General features: G+C 36.4%; 1 protein-coding gene and 1 long non-coding RNA gene across 4 annotated transcripts in view; one reads left to right on the top strand and one right to left on the bottom strand.

Annotated features, from left to right (window-relative positions):
• Positions 1 to 20,504, bottom strand: part of ebf2 (EBF transcription factor 2) — a 37,504-nt gene extending 17,000 nt beyond the window's left edge. Inside the window, exons 1-6 of one of the 2 annotated variants that reach the window (XM_048189710.1) lie at positions 19,038 to 20,504; positions 17,356 to 17,512; positions 16,032 to 16,095; positions 15,850 to 15,905; positions 15,675 to 15,748; positions 12,338 to 12,406 (exon numbers count right to left, since the gene is read on the bottom strand). In XM_048189710.1, the coding sequence (XP_048045667.1) occupies positions 12,338 to 12,406; positions 15,675 to 15,748; positions 15,850 to 15,905; positions 16,032 to 16,095; positions 17,356 to 17,512; positions 19,038 to 19,171 (554 nt within the window). In that variant the 5' untranslated portion in view covers positions 19,172 to 20,504. The remainder of the gene's footprint in view (positions 1 to 12,337; positions 12,407 to 15,674; positions 15,749 to 15,849; positions 15,906 to 16,031; positions 16,096 to 17,355; positions 17,513 to 19,037) is intronic. The other variant, XM_048189711.1, reaches the window with a different exon arrangement.
• Positions 3,637 to 17,686, top strand: LOC125267771. Of its 2 annotated transcripts, none has more exons than XR_007184720.1 (3): positions 3,637 to 3,694; positions 17,037 to 17,106; positions 17,298 to 17,686. It is a non-coding gene; the product is annotated as an uncharacterized LOC125267771 (long non-coding RNA). The 2 variants fall into 2 exon arrangements; XR_007184719.1 differs by having other exon boundaries at positions 3,660 to 3,694; positions 17,278 to 17,411.
• Positions 20,505 to 20,891: the final 387 nt, after the last annotated feature.

Below are 20,891 nucleotides of genomic sequence, written 5' to 3'. Positions count from 1 at the left end.
TACTTTGTCAAATATATTTAAATAGTACACAGTTATTTTAAATTGTAATAATATTTCACAATATTACTGTTTTTTACTGTATTTTTAATTAAATAAATGTAGCCTTGGTGAGCAGATGAAACTTCTTTTAAAAACATTAAAAATCTTAGTGGTTCCAAACTTTTGGACTGTACTGTATATTCAAACAGTTATGGTAATAATATTTCACAATATTACTGTATTTACTGTATTTTTGATAAACACAGCCTTGGTGAGTAGAAGAGACTTCTTTCAAAAACATAAAATAATCTTAATGATTCCAAACCTTTAATATGATTTTTTTTTTTTTTTTTTTTTTTGCAAAACCTAATATTTTTAATTATTATTAATCAGAAGAATATTTAAGGTTTTAAATTATTACATTAGATCAGAGAATGAGTTAATGAGTTAATGTCCAGGCCAAGCTAAAATATTGGATAGTTTTGATTGGTTTAACATTTTTGGTCACATATAAGTACAGTAATTTTATACTTAATTGGTGGAAGTTACTATTATTTTACTAATTCTAAAATGTAGATAAAGTAATATTACAGAATAAGTATAGGTATTTCCAAATGTTAAATTTCCAAACTGAATCATGAATCATCCTGCGATTTCCTTTATAAGATGTGGATTAACTCAAAGAATAAGCTGTTATCTTAATGGCTGTAAATTGGTATTATTACACTTTAGAATATATTTGATATATTTATCATTTGAATAGCAAGTAATACCCATTACCACAGACAGAGACAAAGGATGAGAAAGAGACTGTTGATATGCTGGATTCAGAACAATCACTCATCAGTATTTCCCCTTGTCCATCTCACCTCCCTCCCATTCCGTCTTAGAAAAACAAAACAGTGTCATGACATAGAGGGAGTGGGGGAAGGAAAATTAGGAAACCAGATGTGCAGCATCGAAACACTGACATGCTGAAAAGTTTCGGCAGCGATACATCAACGACTGTATACCACATGTGTGTGAGTACAGAGATTCAGTTTTACATCACAACAACATTACATTCAACCCGAATCAAAGACAACATCGTTTAAGATTTGAACCAGCTGTTCATTAGAGATGAAGTATCAGATCGACGTACTGATATTATACGTATCATCAGCAATTAAGCAACAACAACAAAAAGTAAAATCTCTAGTGTTGAATGGTGTGTTGTAGGTGAGGATTGTGGGGGAAGCCTCTGAGGGGTTCTGGGTAGCAGAGGTTAGCTAGAGCCGGTCATAAATACTCTGGGCTCCCAGAATCCCTTGGCAGACTTTGGGGCCAGACTGGTCGTGGGGTTAACAGGGCACGTTCCCAACCTCTGACCCCACTAACAGGGCACACATACAGGCTCTAAAAATCAATACCTCCATCAGCACATACCACACCAGGACCTTTCACACTTGCTCCCACAACTAAGGAAAATAAAAGCAACCAACCAATATCTTGTGTCTGGACTCTTGCCTTTACTGAGGCAAAAACTTTTCTTCTTCTTTTTTCAGACAGTTACCAACTGCTCTAAATATTCTGTCAGTAAATTCTTAAAAATGCTTGTGAGACGTTCTACTAACTTTGCAACTACCTGTCAATTAAGGCCCTGTTTACACCTGGTATTAAGATGCGTTTTGGTCGATCGGATCACAAGTAGCCGAGGGAGACGCATTCCCCTTAATCTGTCTCTGTTGTCCACTTTCAACCACCCTGATTTCTTCAAGGGGAGGGTCTAAGGGTGGGTAAATGTATGGGCTTTTTTAGGTCTTTCAGTCTAGTGGGTGAAATAAGCTTGCGCAATTTACATATGAAAGCGCACAGACATGACGGAAAATCATACAGAGAGCATGAGCTTTCGTTTCTGCTCTGACAGCCGCAAGACCTGCCGAACGCTTTGAGCGAGTGTTAGAAATCAGGAACGGTGAGAGAACATTGTGTTTGGTACATTTTTCATCTTCAAACCAAACTTGGGTCTTCAGCCGACAAAATCCCTTCTGGCAAGCACGCTTCCCATAATGTTTACGCATTAGGTCAGTAGGCGGAGAGTAGATGGTCTTTTGTGGCTGTTTGAATGCGTTTGACCACATGAGCGAAAAGCAATCCGCTCTAATGAGTTTTCGACTACCTCTGTAAAGTGGTCGAAAGTGGACAAGCTCAAAATCTTTTAGACAAGGTTTACACCTGTATTTAGTGTCGTCCACTTCCGATCCGATCGACCAAAACGCATTTTAATACCAGGTGGAAACAGGGCCTAAAACGTTTTGAGCTTGTCCACTTTCTTTGTTGGCTGAAGACCCAAGTTTGGTTTGAAGATGAAAAAATGTACATGAATTTTTATATTTGCCATCTCTTTTGGTTTAATGATAGCATGCACACCTGCTGGCATGGATGTAAGATGTGTAGATCCATGTTTTCCCAGCATATCCTTAGAATATTCCAAAGAGCATGTTTTGTGCTTCAATTGCAGCAAGGAAGTCTGACTTTTTATACATTAGAGTAACATTATAACAGTTATTTGTTTTTTAGTCATTATGGTCCTAATCTGTGTAGTAACTCTCTCACTGACCGGCTACTTAGTTGACTCACTTTCTTAGCACTTTCTAAGCATTTTCTTTTCTTGATCTCCTCCTCACTTGTCGTCCTTTTCCCCTTTTTTACAATTAGTTTCTTTTCTTATATATGCTTTCTGTAAAGCACTTTGTAAACACAGTTGACATTCATCTGTTTCAGTCACGTGACTTTTTATGTCTTTTTCGCCATATTTTATGATCATAATCGAGGCAAAGTAAAATGACAGTGAATACAAAAACACATTCAGAGGGATACCAAGAAAAATGTTGACCACTGGATTTGATCCATAAAAAGTCCCAGAAATAATTTTCACTGATCTCAACATACCTATTATATATTTCTATTATATACTCTTCACATTTAGGTCCCATTAGTTAAAGGGATAGTTCACCCAAAAATGAAAATTTGATGTTTATCTGCTTACCCCCAGAGCATCCAAGATGTAGGTGTCTTTGTTTCTTCACTAGAACACAAATAATGATTTTTAACTCCAACCGTTGCTGTCTGTCAGTCAAATAATGCTAGTGGATGGGAACTTCTACAATAAGAGTAAATAAAACTTGCATAGACAAGTCCAAATTAAACCATGCAGCTCGTGACGACACATTGATGTCCTAAGACAAGAAACGATCGGTTTGTGCGAGAAACCGAACAGTATTTATATAATTTTTTACCTCTAATACACCACTATGTTCAACAGCATTCATCACTCGATTCGTTTGGTCTGATCGCGCTCTGACAGCGGCAGTGATGTCTCGCGCATATACTTCAATGAGAGCGAGACATCACTGCCGATGTCAGAGCGCGATCAGACCAAACGAATCGAGTGATGAATGCCGTTGGACATAGTGGTGTATTAGAGGTAAAAAATGATATAAATACTGTTCGGTTTCTCGCACAAACCGATCGTTTCGTGTCTTAAGACATCAATGTGTCGTCACGAGCCGCAGGGTTTCATTTGGATTTGTCTGTCGTGTTTTATTTACTCTTATAGTCCACGTTCCTGCTGACTTGCATTATACCACTGACAGACGGCAGCGGTTGCAGTTAAAAATCATCATTTGTGTTATACTGAAGAAACAAAGTCACCTACATCTTGGATGCGCTGGGGGTAAGCAGATAAACATCAAATTTTCATTTTTGGGTGAACTATCCCTTTAACGTTAGTTAATGCATTAACTAATATTAACTAACAATGAGAAATCTATTTATTAACCTTCGTTTAGGTTTGTTAATAAATGCAACTGTTCAATATTAGTTCATGTTAACTCAGGTCCATTAAATAATATGAACTTTTGATATTAGTTAATGTTAAAATGAACATTAATTAATATCATCATCATCTCTCTCTCTCTCTCTCTTCTCTCTCTCTCTCTCTCTCTCTCTCTCTCTCTCTCTCTATATATATATATATATATATATTGATGATGTTAAAGATGATGTTTATGTTTATATTTAATGATCAGTATGTCTATGTAAGCGCAGATTTATTTAACCAATGCAGAAACAAACAAGCAAAGAAAAAACATTTTTTTGCACAAGCCTTCATCTTTGTGGGGAAACAAAGGCAGGATAATCTGCATGAATACAAGAGTGGCAGATAGGAGAAGAGAAGGAAAAGATGTCTGCTTAATTAGCCAGTAATGATGGGATCTGACAAACAACATCTGTTTCCAAATTGGGAGTGTGTGTGTGTGTGTGTGTGTGTGTGTGTGTGTGTGTGTGTGTGTTTGGGAGGGGGGTAGAATGGAGCATGCCAGCACTCATGTTACTGAATGTCTCAAACCGAACAGCTTGATGTGAGTTTTGAGAGGAGAAGCATGCAGCTTTCAAGAAAAAAAAGAAAAATAAGTGCCTGAAAAAAAAAAACATACTTTTGTAAGGCACTATATTTTTGGCCCACATATATCATAGAAAATGCTTAATTAGCAACCAAGCCATATTGAGACATTTTAGAAATGCCAGTTTGCTGAAATGAACCGTCTGCCTGACGGTTAAATTGATATGCTGTCATGTTTGGGGATACATCTGTGTGTGTGTGTGTGTGTGTGTGTGTGTGTGTGTGTGTGTGTGTGTGTGTGTGTGTGTGTGTGTGTGTAGGCACTGGTGCTTGACTGTCTTAAATTTCACTAATGAGTTAATGATGCCCCCTGGTGCTAGCCTGGCCCCTCTGTTTATTTGTGTGTGTGTCTGCTTGCCAGTAATCTGGAGGAGATCCAGAAGATCTCGTCCTCCATGGTAAATTCCATATGCCTCAACATAATCCCACTTTCTCCACATAAGTTCCTCCTTTTTTTTGTGTATACAGCAGAATTAAGGATCAGAACAGATGCCCCGAATTAGTTTACAGTACTGATGTCATATCATAGACGTGCATTTGTGAGAGATCAGATAATGTCGACTCCTATGTCTCTGTATATGTGTGTGATGAATCTGTCAGGACTCAGGTCAGAGTTGATAGGGCCATTGACAGCTTCACAGCAGGCCTGCTGTGAGCCCTGTCAGTCTCTACTCCTCCTTCCTCCCATTCCCCTCCCTGCTCTCACTCTCCCCACACTTCTGTCTGCATGTGTACACATTTGCTATGGATTAGTCATGGACATCATATTTTAGCACCATAGGCAGCACTGTTCCTCACAGCGGTGACAGGAACCACCTTTCCAAATCATGCCTGATCAATTGAATATAAAGCAGATGGACTCCAATCAAAGTGTAGAAACCTCAAATTCAGGGATGCAACCAAATTTTTGAAAATTATTTAAAGCGTTTTGGTTAGACCTTAGTTAGGCTCTATCTGATCTACTGAGATTTGAAAGGGTTAGTTCACCCAAAAATGAAAATAATGTCATTTATTACTCACCCTCATGTTGCTCCGAACCCGTAAGACCTCCGTTAATCCTTTGAACAAAAATTAAGATATTTTTGATGAAATCCAAAAGCTTTCTGACACCCCCCTTTGACTATTTTACTGATGTCTTTACTACCTTTCTGGGCCTTAAAAGTGGTAATTGCATTGCAGCGTATCGGAGGTCAGAAAGCTCTTGGATTTCATCAAAAATATCTTAATTTGTGTTTAGAAGACATACAAAGGTCTTACGAGTTTGGAACGACATGAGTAATTAAAGTTGCTAAAGAGGATGGTTTGTTTTATACATTTTTGCAATATTACTTGAAACTGTCTTTACTAACTGATAAAAGACTATTTATTAGGTGCACTGAAAGGAATTATATTAATATACATCATCTGTGCACGAGGTAGGGCCTTAAAAACATCAGCCAATCGTTTACGCGATCATCGCTTAAACGATTGGCCCTCTGGCTTGTCAATCACTGCCGTGACGTTCCTTGTGAGAGACGAGCGCGGCTGCGCTCTCCAGTAACTTTCCACACTCCACAGGCGCTGCATGCAATGTTTTTGTCAGGAGACAGGAGTAACAACTGCAGATTATGAGTTACCTGCGGTGAGTCCGACATAATGAATCCACTAACACGACACAGTGAATGCCGGTGGTAAACACTCGTGTTCCAATACGAGTGTTTACGAGTTTTGGGAGGCGTTCCTTTGAAATGTGTTGTGAAGGAGGGGGGTTGTTCTTACGCATGCGCTCATTTCAAAAACTCGCTAACAGTCTTTGGTTTCTCAGTCGACGAAAAGATCCTCTTTAGCACCTTTAATGACAGAAATTTCATTTTTGGGCGAACTAACCCTTGAAGATGTAGTTTTTTACCCCCCTTTTGTATTTTATTTTGGTTATGGGTATTATTTTTTCTGTTGCTTGATTTGTTGATTGTACTTACTGTGTTTTTGTTAACACTTTACAATAAGGTTCTTTAGTTAACATTAGATAACTACATTAGTTAACATGAACTAATAATGAACGGCAACATTTATTAATCTTTGTTAATGTTAATTTCAGCATTAACTAATACATTATTAAAATCTTGGTAACATTAGTTAATGCACTGTGAACTAACATGAACAAACAATGAACAACTAACCTTAACGAAGATTAGTAAATACAGTAACACTTTATTTTAGTGTCATTGTTACATATGAAGAGTTTCGTTGCAAAACGAGATAACTCCGTTTTTTTAATTTTTCAAAAATCTTGTTTTTGGGTTGTGCATTCCAATTAATATCAATTCAACTGCAGTTAGTTTGTTTTGATTTAAACCTTCATAACTTAAAAAATACAGCTAAGTAGCACCATAAAACAAAATAATAACATGATAACATAATAATAAACATGTTTTGACAAAAATTTTAAAAACGGAGTTATCTCGTTTTGCAACGAAACTCTTCATATGTTACATGTAGTTAGTATAGTAATAACTATAAATTATGCATAATTACATGCAACTAACCCTAAACCAAACCAAACCCTAATCCTAATAAGTACATGTAGTTACGTAATATTACTCAGTACTTAAATGTATCATTAGAGTGTAACAAAGACACCTTAAAATAAAGTGTAACTCAAATGTATTGCTCATGGTTAGTTTGTGTTAGTTAATACATTAACTAATGTTTAACTAATGAACCTTAATTGTAAAGTGTTACCATGTTTTCTTTGTTATTTCATGATCCGGCAGATCTTGGGCTTAGTGTATAGTTGTTTTAAAAATATAAAAAGTACAAAAACAAATAATTGAAAGTATTTTAACATAAGTTTGCAACATAAAAATAAAAGGGGCTTGAATACTTTTGCAAGGCAAGGCAGAAATATTGTATTTTATTTTATTCCACCATAAACAATTCTGCACATTCTGTTCTTAAAACTGCAACTTTTACATGCAAAATTGTATTATGCTCAAAGAACTGCTATTATTTTTTGTTCTGTGATCTCTTCACTTGTCTTCTAGTTCTCACTCTTTGTTGAACATTTTCCCTTCAGGATCAGTTAATTGTCTTTCTCTCTATTGATCCAATAGTTTTGCACTCCCCTGGGTTTGATTAGCAAAGTGAGAGGGGACAGATGGTACCACTGTGATTTTTTTCCAGAGCACTCACTGCAGATAGAACTAAGGATGCAAATAAAATGCTATGTCAGACCAGTCTTTAAAACAGCTAAGTTTGTTGATGCTTGTTTTTGAGTGCACGTCCTCAGATTGCTAAATTTGAGAATACAATAACCAGTGGTCCAAAGTTTGTTGTTATTGTTGTTGCTTTCTGGAATTTTTTAATTTATAAATCCTGAAATCAGAATTTCATTTAGTAAACATTAGAAGGAGGACCTGTATTTATTACCACAACCAAATTCTGTGTAGATATTACAAACTATTCATTTATTAGCAACGTTTTCAGCAATCACCGAGACAACATTTGGAAACTGATTTGATAGTTACAATAAAAGACAAACAAATTAACAAGCATACCAATCCATCAGCATTGTTCTTTTGGTTGCCTTATTCTATTGATAAGATTGATTATTTTGTTTGTTTTAACCTATATAGATTGAAAACACACAAAACCCACCATGGGATTGATCCCTATTCAATCCTCTCCTTCTTTTCAACAGTTCTTTTTCAACCCCCACTAGTCGTTTGCATCCATTTATTGAACCTGTGTGGTACTGACCTGCTGAGTCTCAAGCTGTTAGTCCATACAGCTGTACATTTACTGCAAAGGATAAAAGATATATATACCAGGACTTTCAGAAACCTTTCTTTACCCATGAAGCCGTACATAAATAGTGCTTCTACTTTGCCAAAACTTTTCCTAATCCAATTTAGGCATGTTTTGCATAACACTAAAAACAACTGGAAATAAATTGACACTTTCACACACAAACACACCATTACTTGGCTATCTAAATGGGAACCTTGCATAGACTTCTGTTGTTTTTATATACAGTTAGTTATAAAAACCTAACCCACACTAATCCTAACCCTACACTCTTAAAAATGCTGGGTTAAAAACAACCCAAGTTGGGTTGAAAATGGACAAACCCAGCAATTGGGTTGTTTTAACCCAGCAGTTGGGTTAAATGTTTGCCCAACCTGCTAGGTGGTATTTTTATTTAACCCAACTATTGTTTCAAAATTACTGTATTGCTTGCTTAAATGAACCCAAAGTATGCTGGAAATTAACATTTATTAATATGTTTAATAAATGAAAATGTATTAATACGTTTAATGAATAATAATTAAACAATAAACATTTATTAAATTGCTTAATAAATGTTCACCTTTTAATTATTATTGTTGCCTCTAGTAATTATGTGTAACTAAAAACATTTTGCATTTTTTCAATAACAATTATATATATATATATATATATATATATATATATATATATATATATATATATATATATATATATATATATATATATATATATATATAATTTACTTTTTTTTTAACAAATGAGGACATCCGGTTTTGTTTAGCTCACTTTTGAGTACAAATTTATCCCCAAAATATGATCATATAAAAATATGACTTAAATTTCATGGACCTCAATCATTTTCATAGTTAATGTTTCATAGTTTCACAGTTAATTATAAATATAACATTAACCCATACCTTAACTCAAATCTTTTTACAATAAAAAAGCACTTAATTTATATAATGTTTTTATAAATGATGATGATAGCACCAGATGTCTCTGATTGGCTTTGTCAGAGTTAGCCCTTTCTAGGAACAAATATGTAAATCAAGTATAGATCAGTGATACACACACACACAAACACACACACACACACGGCTCGTGGTCAACATATGCCAACCAAAATGTTCATTAACATATTATCCCTACTACCAATTTGCATGAGACATTTTTAAAACAGTAGCTTTCATCCACAAGATTAAAGCATGTGGCCAGAACACATGGGTGGTATTGATCCGTCATGGATTGTTGGATTGACTCAGTTGGTCTTCTAATCAATATGCACAAGCACATGATAAGACGTACAATCATATAAACAAAATAACAGAAACTAATGAAGGTTTCAAAGTGCAAAAAAATCATGTTTAATATAACATATGGACAGGTAAAAGCTGAGCCATAATCTTTGGCAGCAAGAAGAGCCAAAGGAAGATGTGGGGATCATAATGTGACAAAAGCCTCCTTCAGCATCAGCTGAGAGCTATTCTCTCCCCTTCTGCTAATAACTGGATTAGTTGTGGAGGAAGAAAGGGGGTGGAGAGACAGACAGACTGAGCAGCAGGTCCAAACAAAACGGACACAGATTAAAAAAGGAGGGGGGTTTAGGTGCTTTGGGATCCCAATTCCCACAGGCACTGGGGAGGTGTCCTGATGAGGCTGACTAATTATATCAATATTAGGGGGAAAGGTTGTAGATGGCATAGAAAACAAGAGAGTGAAGGTTATAAAAACTAGGAAATCTTTAAAAATATGTGAATATCTTCTAATAAAATATTAAACATCTTTGTCAACTCTCATTTGTTGGTTTTAAAAATTTCAGTGGATATCGGATATCAAGTAGCCAAGAAAAGAAGATACTGTATGAATCTATCAATGATGTAGCACATCTTATATCCACAACAGGCATTTTTTACACATTGATGATTTTAAAAATGGTGCACAATACATAAAAAAAATCAAAAAAGCCAACCAGTTTGTTTACTGTTGCCAAATCTGAGAAGTATCATGCACTAATGAGGCAATATATAAGCTACAGCAAAAACAAAACAAAACATCTGTCAATACCAAAGGTGGCTGTCTAAACCCTTCATTATATTAAAACTCTGGGTAAGTCTGACTTTGTTTTGGTGTATTAAAGAGATAGAAGAAACAGATAGGACAGAGCAAGCGAGAGAAAGAGAGAGGAGAGAAGAATCACAGAGAAAACTATAAAAACAGATGTTGTGCTAAGGAATTCTGGGAAAATCTCAGAGACAACCATCAATTTTTTTTCCACTCTTGACTTGAGAAAGTCCGAGCAGATCCTCAGAGACGCTTTATAAACACTGTTAGCTTGAAAAGTGTGGGGAGAGAGAGGTATAGAGGGATATCTGAAACTAAATATCTTTGAAAGATAGCTTGGGGTGATCAAGTTGTGGTACAAAGAGTGATTTAGTATGCATAAGAGAGCAAAATAACTAGCATTTAAGTGTTGTATTTATGTAGTGAGTAGAAAATAAGGGTCACACTTTAGTTTAGGGTGCAATTCTCACTATTAACTAATTATCAACTATAATCAATAAATATTGCTTATTAATAGTTGGTAAGGTAGTTGTTAAGTTTAGGTATTGGGTAGGATTAAGGTCATGCAGAATAAGGCATTAATATGTGCTTAATAAGCACAGCTAATATCCTACTAATATGCATGCTAATAAGCTACTGGTTAAAGGATTAGTTCACTTTAAAGTGGACCTCAGTAAGATTTGCGAAGCTCCCCCTACAGGTTCCTTCAGTGAATCACACTGTCGTAAATACTCCAAGCGCAGCTCTGGACTACAATGACTACAACGCTCACCAGCGCAGTAGTTTTGCAAATACAGTACAAGAAATCTCGATGTAGGTGTGTAATTTTCGAAATTGTCTTTTAAAGTCATAATATATACATTTTTTTTGAATTACCATTTTGTCACTCTCGCGTGAACGTGAACATGAGGCGAGATTGTGTCGGGTCGATGCAGCTCAACTTGCAAGTGCTGTTTTCTGGCGTAGACGTGCCAGAGGGGGTTAGTGCACGCCTCAAACACACCACTACAAGTCAATTAACCATCGTAAGGACTTAGAAAACTATTTATGAAGGTAAAAAAAGTTACTTAGTTCTGCTTTAAAATAAAAATTACCCTAAGATTTACTCACCCTCAAGCCATCCTAGGTGTGTATGACTTTCTTCTTTCTGATGAACACAATCAGAGTTATATTAATAAATATCCGGACACATCCAAGCTTTATAATGCCAGTGAACGGGACCAACGAGTTTGAAGCTCAAGAAAGTGCATCCATCTATTATAAACGGCCTAATAAAGGCCTTCTGAAGCAAAGCAATGTAAGAAAAATATCCATGTTTAACAAGTTATGAAGTAAAATATCTAGCTTCCGCCAGACCGCCTTCAACTTACGAAGAAAGTGTAATGACTCTCACAGTTTAAAATGCTTATGCTACGTCCTAAACCTTCCATATGCGGAAGCTAGATATTTTACTTCATAACTTATTAAATATGGATATTTTTTCTTACACAGAGGCATCGCTTTGCTTCAGAAGGCCTTTATTAACCCCCTGGAGCTGTGTGGAGTATGATGGATAGATGCACTTTCTTGAGCTTCAAACTCGTTGGTCCCCGTTCACTTGCATTATAAAGCTTGGATGTGTCAGGATATTTATTAATATAACTCTGATTGTGTTCATCAGAAAGAAGTGAGTCATATACACCTAGGATGGCTTGAGGGTGAGTAAATCATGGGGTAATTTTCATTTTAAAGTGAACTAGTGAGAATTGGACCCTAAACTAAAGTGTTACCAAAATAAGTACTGATCCTTTCTCTGCAATGAGGCAAAGAATAAAGAAGGACAGATGTGTTTATTCTCAAACCCCAAATCACTAGCTAAAAATCCAAAATTACTTATATTCTTTACATATAAACCAAGACTTTGGTCAGTTTGGCCCTAGTTTTAGTATACTAGCCTTACAACTCCCATGAGTTCGCTCAAAATTATTATTTCTCAGGTTTTCCTTTCCTTTTAGCTTGCACAAAAACATACTCTGGATCACGTGAACATATAAATCACTCAAGCTCGTGTGTAGGGAACTAGAAAAGTTTTGTAACTTGACTTACCTGTCAATGATGACAGGGTCGGACGGTGTCTCATTGCGATTGCCGCAGCTTTTTTTCTCACAGCAGCGACTTTGTATGGAAAAAGAGAACATAATGAATTATTAAAACTTGCTCCATAAGACCACCACAATTAAGACTCAGAAAAAGGCAGGCCGGCAATCTGTCACATTGATTGTGAATGATCAAGCTCAATCCCTGCTTCTAAAGCATACACACACAAACACAGAGCAGACAACACACACACACACACACACACACACACCGTCGGTGGACCTCCTGTCTGTGCAGGGCACGTCCCCCCCCTCCCACACACAATCCCCCCACCTCATGCACCACGCCACCAGCATAACAAAAGTGCCCCCCACCCCTGGCCATCTGCCTATATGCTTTCTCCTTTCCCCCACCCCACAGTCCCCCCATCAGACAGAGTCACTCCCCAGCTGTGTCGCCTGCCCTCTGCACCCCCTTCCCCATCAGCTCTGTTATTAACCAGCTGTGAGCGCCCACTCGGGCATCTGCTGGCTACACAATGGGGGCAGAGCCAATTCTGACTCCCCCTCTGCCCTCCCTAATGCTGTCCTCAAGCCTGAGGTCACTGCACACCCCCTGTCTTTTCTGTCTGCTGTGACACTTGCTGTTCCTTTTTCTCTTAGCCCAGCTACCATATACTCTCTTGGACATTGTGCTTGTGCTTGTTCCAACCCAGGCTAATTGGAAAAACGTGGCGACATTTCTGCAAAATGAATGATATTGCATTGCATCTTGCACGTTTCGCAACACTTTTTAAAGTGAAATGTCAAGTGAGTGGTGCTTAAAGCATGTTCAGTTTTACCCAAAACAGATAAACGTGAATCCTGCAGCATTTTATTACGCTGGTTGGTGTATCACAGCAGTTTGGAAATAAAATGTCCTGAGAGGTTAATGCTCTATCGCATTTGACATACCACCTACACTAAAGCCTAAACATTCCCAACAGTGTTAACTAAAGCAAACGTGAGATAAAATTGCATTTACTGGAGCAACCATGCTATTTTTGCTTGCTTCTACAAGTCTTTGAGCTTTTTTATCGTACATGAGTGGCCTACTTTAGATTTGCAATGCTGTACCAGGTGAGCTACAGAGCAAGTCTACTATGTCAGAAAAGCCACATATTTGATTTGCAAGAACTCAAAATTAAAAGAAAGTTAATTAACCAAATCTTTTATGTTAATTGCTATCAAAATGTATGAGTTAGCTAACTCATTACTTAAAGTTAGGAGCAATTAACATGCATGAGTACTACAAACTCAAAACTTGATAGTTCTGCTTACTTAAAATTGGGAACATCATAACTCAAAAAATTTGATGTAACTGATTAACTCAAATTTTTCAGTTAGCTCAACTTGTTCGGGTTTACAGTGTTTATGGAGCTTGTTACATGATGCAAAGGTCAATATGTATTAGTTTACAAATGATGCACTAAGGTAAAAGTGTTTTGAGGTCATAACACAGTATTGCACAAGGAAGCGTGTGAAAATTATTAATCGCAATCTGGCCCTGTAATCATATTTTTTGTGTGAAAAGGAATAAATGTTGTTGCTGTTTTACTGCCTCTAGTGTTCATTTCAGCTGTAACCTGCAGTGATTTGTATGTATTTGTGTGTGTTTTGAGTTTTGCAAAAATATAGGTAGAGGCACATTTTCCCAATGAGCCTGTGTTTTCTTGTACTGAGCAGAGAATGCTCATGTTCATTTTGTTCAGGCTACATCTAATTCGTAAACATTTGAAAACAGTGTTTTCATTTGGAAATTAGCATCATCAAGAGTTTTCCAAAAGTTTCTCGTCCACACTGAAATGTCAGAAAATGCTAAAATCATCTTGCTGCCCATGCGTAAACCAGAACAAAAGGGTTACACTTTCTTTTAAGATGTCCTTGTTATTGTACTGAGTAAGATTAATTAACAACATGTACTTACTAAAGGCTTAGGGTTTGGATTAGGGTTAGCTGCATGTAATCATGCATAATTTACTGTTATTAATATAGTAAGTACATGTAACGTCTAACAAGGACACTATAAAATAAAACGTTACCAATAAAAGCTCACTGAGATGATACCGAGACACCAAATTTCTCATGCTATTCTTCTGGCATTAATCATTTTATTAGCAAAATATCTCACCACTTACTGGTGCGTCTCAATTGGCATTCCATGTAGGGTCTAAAACACAACTGCTCTCATGTTTTGCTGCTGGACAGCAGTTGAGAGTAAATGTTCTGTCTACATTCTGCAGGAATGTGATATGAAGATTGTGTTCATCAGAAAGTAACAACTTTAGCAAAACTGTGAAAGAGAACAGCAGGCACATTCCATTTAACCATATATCTATCGGTACAATATATGCGTCACATGACTAAACATGCCATCGTTTTCAAATACTGTACCTCACAGACCACACTACAACATGAAAACGCCACTTTCAAATGTATCCACTTCAAAAGGTTCAGTTTACGCAGGACAAAAACACCATCTCGGTGTGGACAGAAGGCCAAGATGTAGAAAAAAAGAAGATGTTTCCAAAGAAATGTAGCCTTCTGTGAACACTCTTAACATCATTGCAGGCTTAGAGTGAAACAAACTTTAGAAATGTTTTTGGTTGTTAGAAGAAGGCTGGACATTCAGCATGTTTCCTAAAGATGTATTTCTTTTATGTAAACTTCTAGCTAGGGATTTTGCTGCTATGAACACGTTACCAAAGACAAGGTAGCATGCATTATTTGTACATTTTAGCGGACAGTGTTTGAGATGTTTTGGGGAAATTTCCTCTTCAGGGGCTGAAACCAATCATGAATGAATGTTACTAAATATTACAGGGTTAGGTACATCTATACATTTCTAATGTTTAAGTACCTCCCCTTTTTATTCATGAGAGGGTGTGGCCTCATCCAATGACAGCTAATCATTTTTAAAGTTGCTTATACTTATTGGGAGTGTATTTTAGATACACTTTTAAAAATGCAGGTTCCAGTGAGTTTTCACAGTGATGCCATAGAAGAACCATTTTGGATTCACCAACGAACCTTTCACATAACATTTCTTAAAGGAACCTTTTTTTTTTTTTTTATTTTAATAATCTAAAGAACCGTTGTCCACTATAAAGAGCCTTTTGCGCAATTAAAATGTTACATGGATGTTCTTCATGAAACCATCCTATATTTTTAAGAATTGTGATTTAGAAGTGGCTGGAGTATGGATCACTGTAGAGTAAATGCTGCACTCTTTCAGACATTTTTCAGAAGTCAGCCCTTTTCGAATAGCACAATAGAGCTATTTTGGTTTGATTGTGTTTTTTACTCACCTGCACATGACCTCATGAGTTAGCAGAACACGACACATTTCTGGATTCTTGTTCTGTCCTTCATATGATATGGGCTGAACCATGCAAAACAGAGTTTAAAAGAGGTCATCAACACAGAAAGCAAAACTGAGAACATGTTTCTAGTGGCTAGAAGACAAAGAAGGTGGTGCTTTACCTGTTTAGTGACGGAATCAATGAGACGTGCATAAAGGTCTTGTTCTGTGCGAACGCCTGTGAACAAAAACAACAAACAAAGCTTGCTGATGTCACATATGTCCCATGCTATATGACCCAACAGACAGAATAATATCTACATGGACATAAAGGTGTATATGAGAAGAGAAATTATGAGCATACCATTACTATAGAGAAGCTGGAGTTTGTAGTGAGTTCCATTGTTGGTCTTTTCTCCTGTCTGCTCCTTAGAAAAACAGCAAGGACAGACACGGGAAGGACAAAATTTCGATTACGCAAAATTAACATTTAAACAAGCAGGAAAACATACAGGAGTTTGTGGCATGAATATTGTCTACACAACTAGCACATATATTTGTTTAATTACTTTGGTGCCAGGCGCCAGTGGTACATTTTCAAAACTCTAATCTCACAGCAGATAATGCACTTTTTCAAACATTTCAGCATGTTTTCAGTTATATTAGTACAAAACACAAAATCACATAATAAGTGTTTCATCATTTCAAAAAGTTTTATTCAGTTAACTGCCTTTCAAAATGCTATTACTGTCTTCTCAATCAGTTTAACCATCAGGTTGATCAGATAGCAGTTAACTGTTGAGCTGTAATGTCTGTATTTGAGTTTTACATGCCATGTGATACTGTAAATCTAGGCCTTACCATGGTAGAGACTGCTAAATTACTGTAAGTCACCCCTCAACTGTAAATTCAGTCATTGGGTACAGTGAAAACATTTACTATTTGTAGCAAACTTGCAAAACTCATGGCCGTGTCAAATCTTCAAAGCAACTTTTAATGAAGAGATACTATTACAAACATTACAGATTTTATATTAAGTTAGGTAAGTGCGTTTTCTAATGTGGCAACTGCATTACTGTAATATCTTTCATTCAGTAACGAGAGTGATTTGAAACATGTATCCTGCATTGTTGCACTTCATTAACAGTTAAATTACTGAATTGAAAGAAGACAATACTATTGTGCTCTCATTATGTTACAATATTGCATTGTGAAACAATGATTATGTGGAAAGAATATATGTAAAACTGCAATGAAAACATGAGATGATGTTTTGAAAAAATGGCTTCTGGTTTGGTACAAATGTGATCAGTTTGCACCTTTGAAAATAGTACTAAAGCAAATTTAAAAAACTGTCTTTTTTTTTTAGAGTTTGAGAACCTGCATTAGGCTGTGTCTTGCCAGGACAAGCAAAAAGAGCCTACCAGAATGGATTAAAGGTAAGGGAAAAAATGGACATAGATAACAGGCATGAAGGAAGAGTTGGGAGGAGGGAGTTAATGTTGTAAAATAAGTGTCAGGAGTACATGAATGGCTTCTCTCATTTTGCTGGATTTCAAATATTCCATACATCCTATATGTTTTATAAGGTTGTGTTTTCTCTCTTAAAGCTCAAGCTTTTACTCTATAGGTAAAATCATCAATAATCCAGTGATGCTCAATCATGTGGAACATGCTTTAGAATATACCTTGTCCTGCTCCACAAAGTCAACAAACGCTGTCCTCTCCACTTCCACGGGCTGCCCATTGCGATCATACAGTGCCAGAACAAAATGGAAGAAGTTGGACTTTCTGAGATTGGAGGGAGGCTGCTTTTCGAAGTGAGCACGGGATAAGGACACTCCACTGTGGATGTAGGGTTTCAGAGAGTTAAAAAACAGCTTATTTATTCTTTTTTTTTTTCACAATTCATATAACTGACCATTTACTTATATAATACCATCTGCTAAATTCAACATAAGCTCAGTACAATTCTTAATGCATGTCTCGGATGAGATCAAAATAAAAAAATACTTCCACATTTGAAGCTACATTTCCACTCATTCCACCTATAAAAATGTCTGCTTGAGTCTTTATAACCTATTACTGCTGAAGACAATAACAGTTTTAGGCCTAAAAAGTGTGTTTGAGCACATTGTTGTCATAATTTAAAAAATGATATAAAAGCCTAATTTCGAAAATGTCTTGATTAATTTTTATTATTTGCCCTCACCATATTCAATTACACGTTCTTACATTTTTAAAATTTTAAATCTTTGATTTTTTTTTTTCCTGAACAAACGTTTTGCAGTAATATCAGATACATCAAGTCTCTAAAAAGCACAGTGTGCAATTGGTGAACCACCCAAATGTAGCCAACATTTTATTTTATTTTTAACAATTATTTGATTGTTCTAATAATGTACCATTTGATAATATAACTTTTGCACACTTACTTCTCTGATTAATTTGGTAATTGACTACGAAATTATTTATAGCCCTATAGACAAGAAACAGCTGTCTGCATTTTCCAAAAGCATTGCAGCCTTAACCATGTTTTGGTGGAAACGCAGCTCTGGGCAGTTGTTAACTTCGAGTCATAAATGAGATAACTAATCGACTTATCAAACAGTAGATGTGTGTGTTTTCGTTAATATAAATGCCTAACGTTATTTAGAGTTACCAGTCAACTTTTAATGATTTGATTTTTAATTCCTAAAATTATTCAATTACGTTTGACAAATCGTTCAATAATACTGGATTCAACATACTCTCAAAGAACATTATGCTATATAGGCTATGAGCAAGAAATGAAAAGGAAATAAGAACGTCGCGAACAATCGCCGTTCAATTGACGTGCTCAAGCGTCTTAAAGTATCACCATGAGCCAATACGGGTTTCATTGTGTTGTCTTGTTTGCCTCTTTCATTCGGCTCGTGACTCTGTCACCTCAAGCTACAACAGCACTGAAGGCTGAGATGACGCTATTAATCTCCGGTGTCATTTTACGTCCACCGCCACAAAAGAGGCCGACCTGTTGCTGCAGCTATTTTTGAAATGTTATAGCAAACTGGTAGAAAGTAGTTGACATCTACTACTACTATACTAGCCTACTATTAATAATAATATAACAACCGCATTTTGACAACTCACGCAATTGTTTAGGCTAATAGTTATAGAAGTAATTTCAATCCTACATTTATGCTCTGTACTTTTGGATGGTAATAGTTTAACATTTGTGTAGTAGCCCATGCGTGTTATTTGGGCTAAATTCACATTGCTGACAGAACAGCCAGTAAAGAAATATTCTCAGTCTTTAGGTGTTGTTTTTGTATGTAAAGACTTGAACTAATTAAAAGAATTTAGTGCGCATCAATGCAGAATATCCTACCTCTGTGCCGCTATGTTTGCATCAATAACGCCGACATTCCGAACCCAAGAACGAACAGGATCCATTTCGTCTTCAAAAGTTTCCACTTTCAACCCGGTGATGTTTCTTGGCGAGTGATCTGGACTCCCAAACATTTACCACCAAATTTGAATGACAAGGTAAACTCTTGTGCAAAACTGCAGAAGCACTTGCCTACAACAAACAGTCAAAATAATCTGAAGATTCTCCTGATGACTCAGTAGAGGATGGAACGATTTTCCCGATGTTTAGAATACCGAGATTCTCCGAAATTGCCCGTGATGTCCTTGAAAGTTTTTTTTTTTCTTGGAAACTTGCTTTCTTGGCGTAGATTTATCCTTTTTCGAGACCCATTCAAACTCTATGTGCGTCGTCCACTTGCTCACCTGTTCCACGGGAGCAACATTCACTTCCCAAATAACGTCTGCAGATGTGCTGCTACAAATAAACCCACTCAGGATATGGATTCAAACATTCACAAGGTGCTCTGAAGAGGTTATGTGCTCTGCCGATTACCCTGTACTGGTGAGGATGGGGATGGTGCCCGTTTAAAACCATAAGAACGTGATGATGCTGCGGGAGTCTGTTGGGACCTATAGTATGAATGGGTTGCAGAGCTCGAAAAAGAGGAGGGGCAAATCCGTAGGCTATCTGGAGAACTGAAAGGTCCCCTTTTTCTGGCGTTCTTGGAGTAGCTGACTATATTTAAAGGACATCGCTTACCAAATGAAAAAGTCAATTTTTGACGTAGAGGTCTGATTTCAGACTTCTTAAAGTTAATGAGTGTTTGTTGAAATAGCCTATTCAAAAGACATCGCTTACCATGACTACAAACGGGACACATCTTTGGACAATTAAATGAAATTTTAGTGGGGGAAAAATCAAATTGTTTTAATGGATTCACAAGAATTACGTTTAACCTTTTAAATAGTCTATGCATATAGGACTTTTTTATTTTTATTTGTTGGGGGGTTATGATTATGTTTCATTTATTATTAGGCTAGCTTATACTATAAAATATGTAAGTAAATGCATCTGTTACAAAGAAAAACGAATCGCAAATGAGTTTGAACGACTGACATCTGCGGGTAGAAAGCAGCAGACGGGCAAAACAATGAGATTTTTCTAAACTTTTTTTAGACCATTTCCTCTCTGTAAGAAGAAGCTTTTCCATCTTTTCTTGCTACTGGATGGGGTTATTGTCTGTGCGTGGGGCTCAAATAACTAAACAATGAATGTGAGCCCCCCCACCAAACACACACCACCACCACCCGGCTTATACCAACCATCTGCCAGCACGCCTCGAAGTCAGCTGTTCACCCTATTATGTGACCTGTTGCGGAATCCATGCACACACTGCAACGTATAGCCTACTCACCGTTTCCTAAATCACTAGCCACACCACTTGTATTTCATATGAAAAAGGTTGTTTGTTTTGTTTTTCAAAAAACGGCCTCATCGGACACCAGATGTTTTACGCAATGATACTTTTACGAGTATGCAATTTTATACTTGCACTCTTAAAAACAACCCAAGTTGGGTTGAAAATGGACAAACCCAGCGGTTGGGTTAAATGTTTGCCCAACGTGCTGGGCAGATTTATTTAACTCAACTTGTTTAAAAATTACTATATGACAGGAAATTAAAAATCACTATATGGCAGGAAATTAAAAATCAGACACATAATTACTAGATGCAACAATACTAATCAAAATGCGAACATTTATTAATAAGCAATTTAATAAATGTTTATTGTTTAATTATTCTTTATTAAACTTATTAATACATGTTAATTTATTAAACATTAATAAATAATTTCCAACATATTTTGGGTTC

Source organism: Megalobrama amblycephala, linkage group LG4, assembly GCF_018812025.1.
Source record: "Megalobrama amblycephala isolate DHTTF-2021 linkage group LG4, ASM1881202v1, whole genome shotgun sequence".
NCBI lineage: Eukaryota > Metazoa > Chordata > Actinopteri > Cypriniformes > Xenocyprididae > Megalobrama > Megalobrama amblycephala.
The sequence above is the reverse complement of the archived record's forward strand: the minus strand, read 5'-3'. Positions and strand labels throughout refer to the sequence as shown.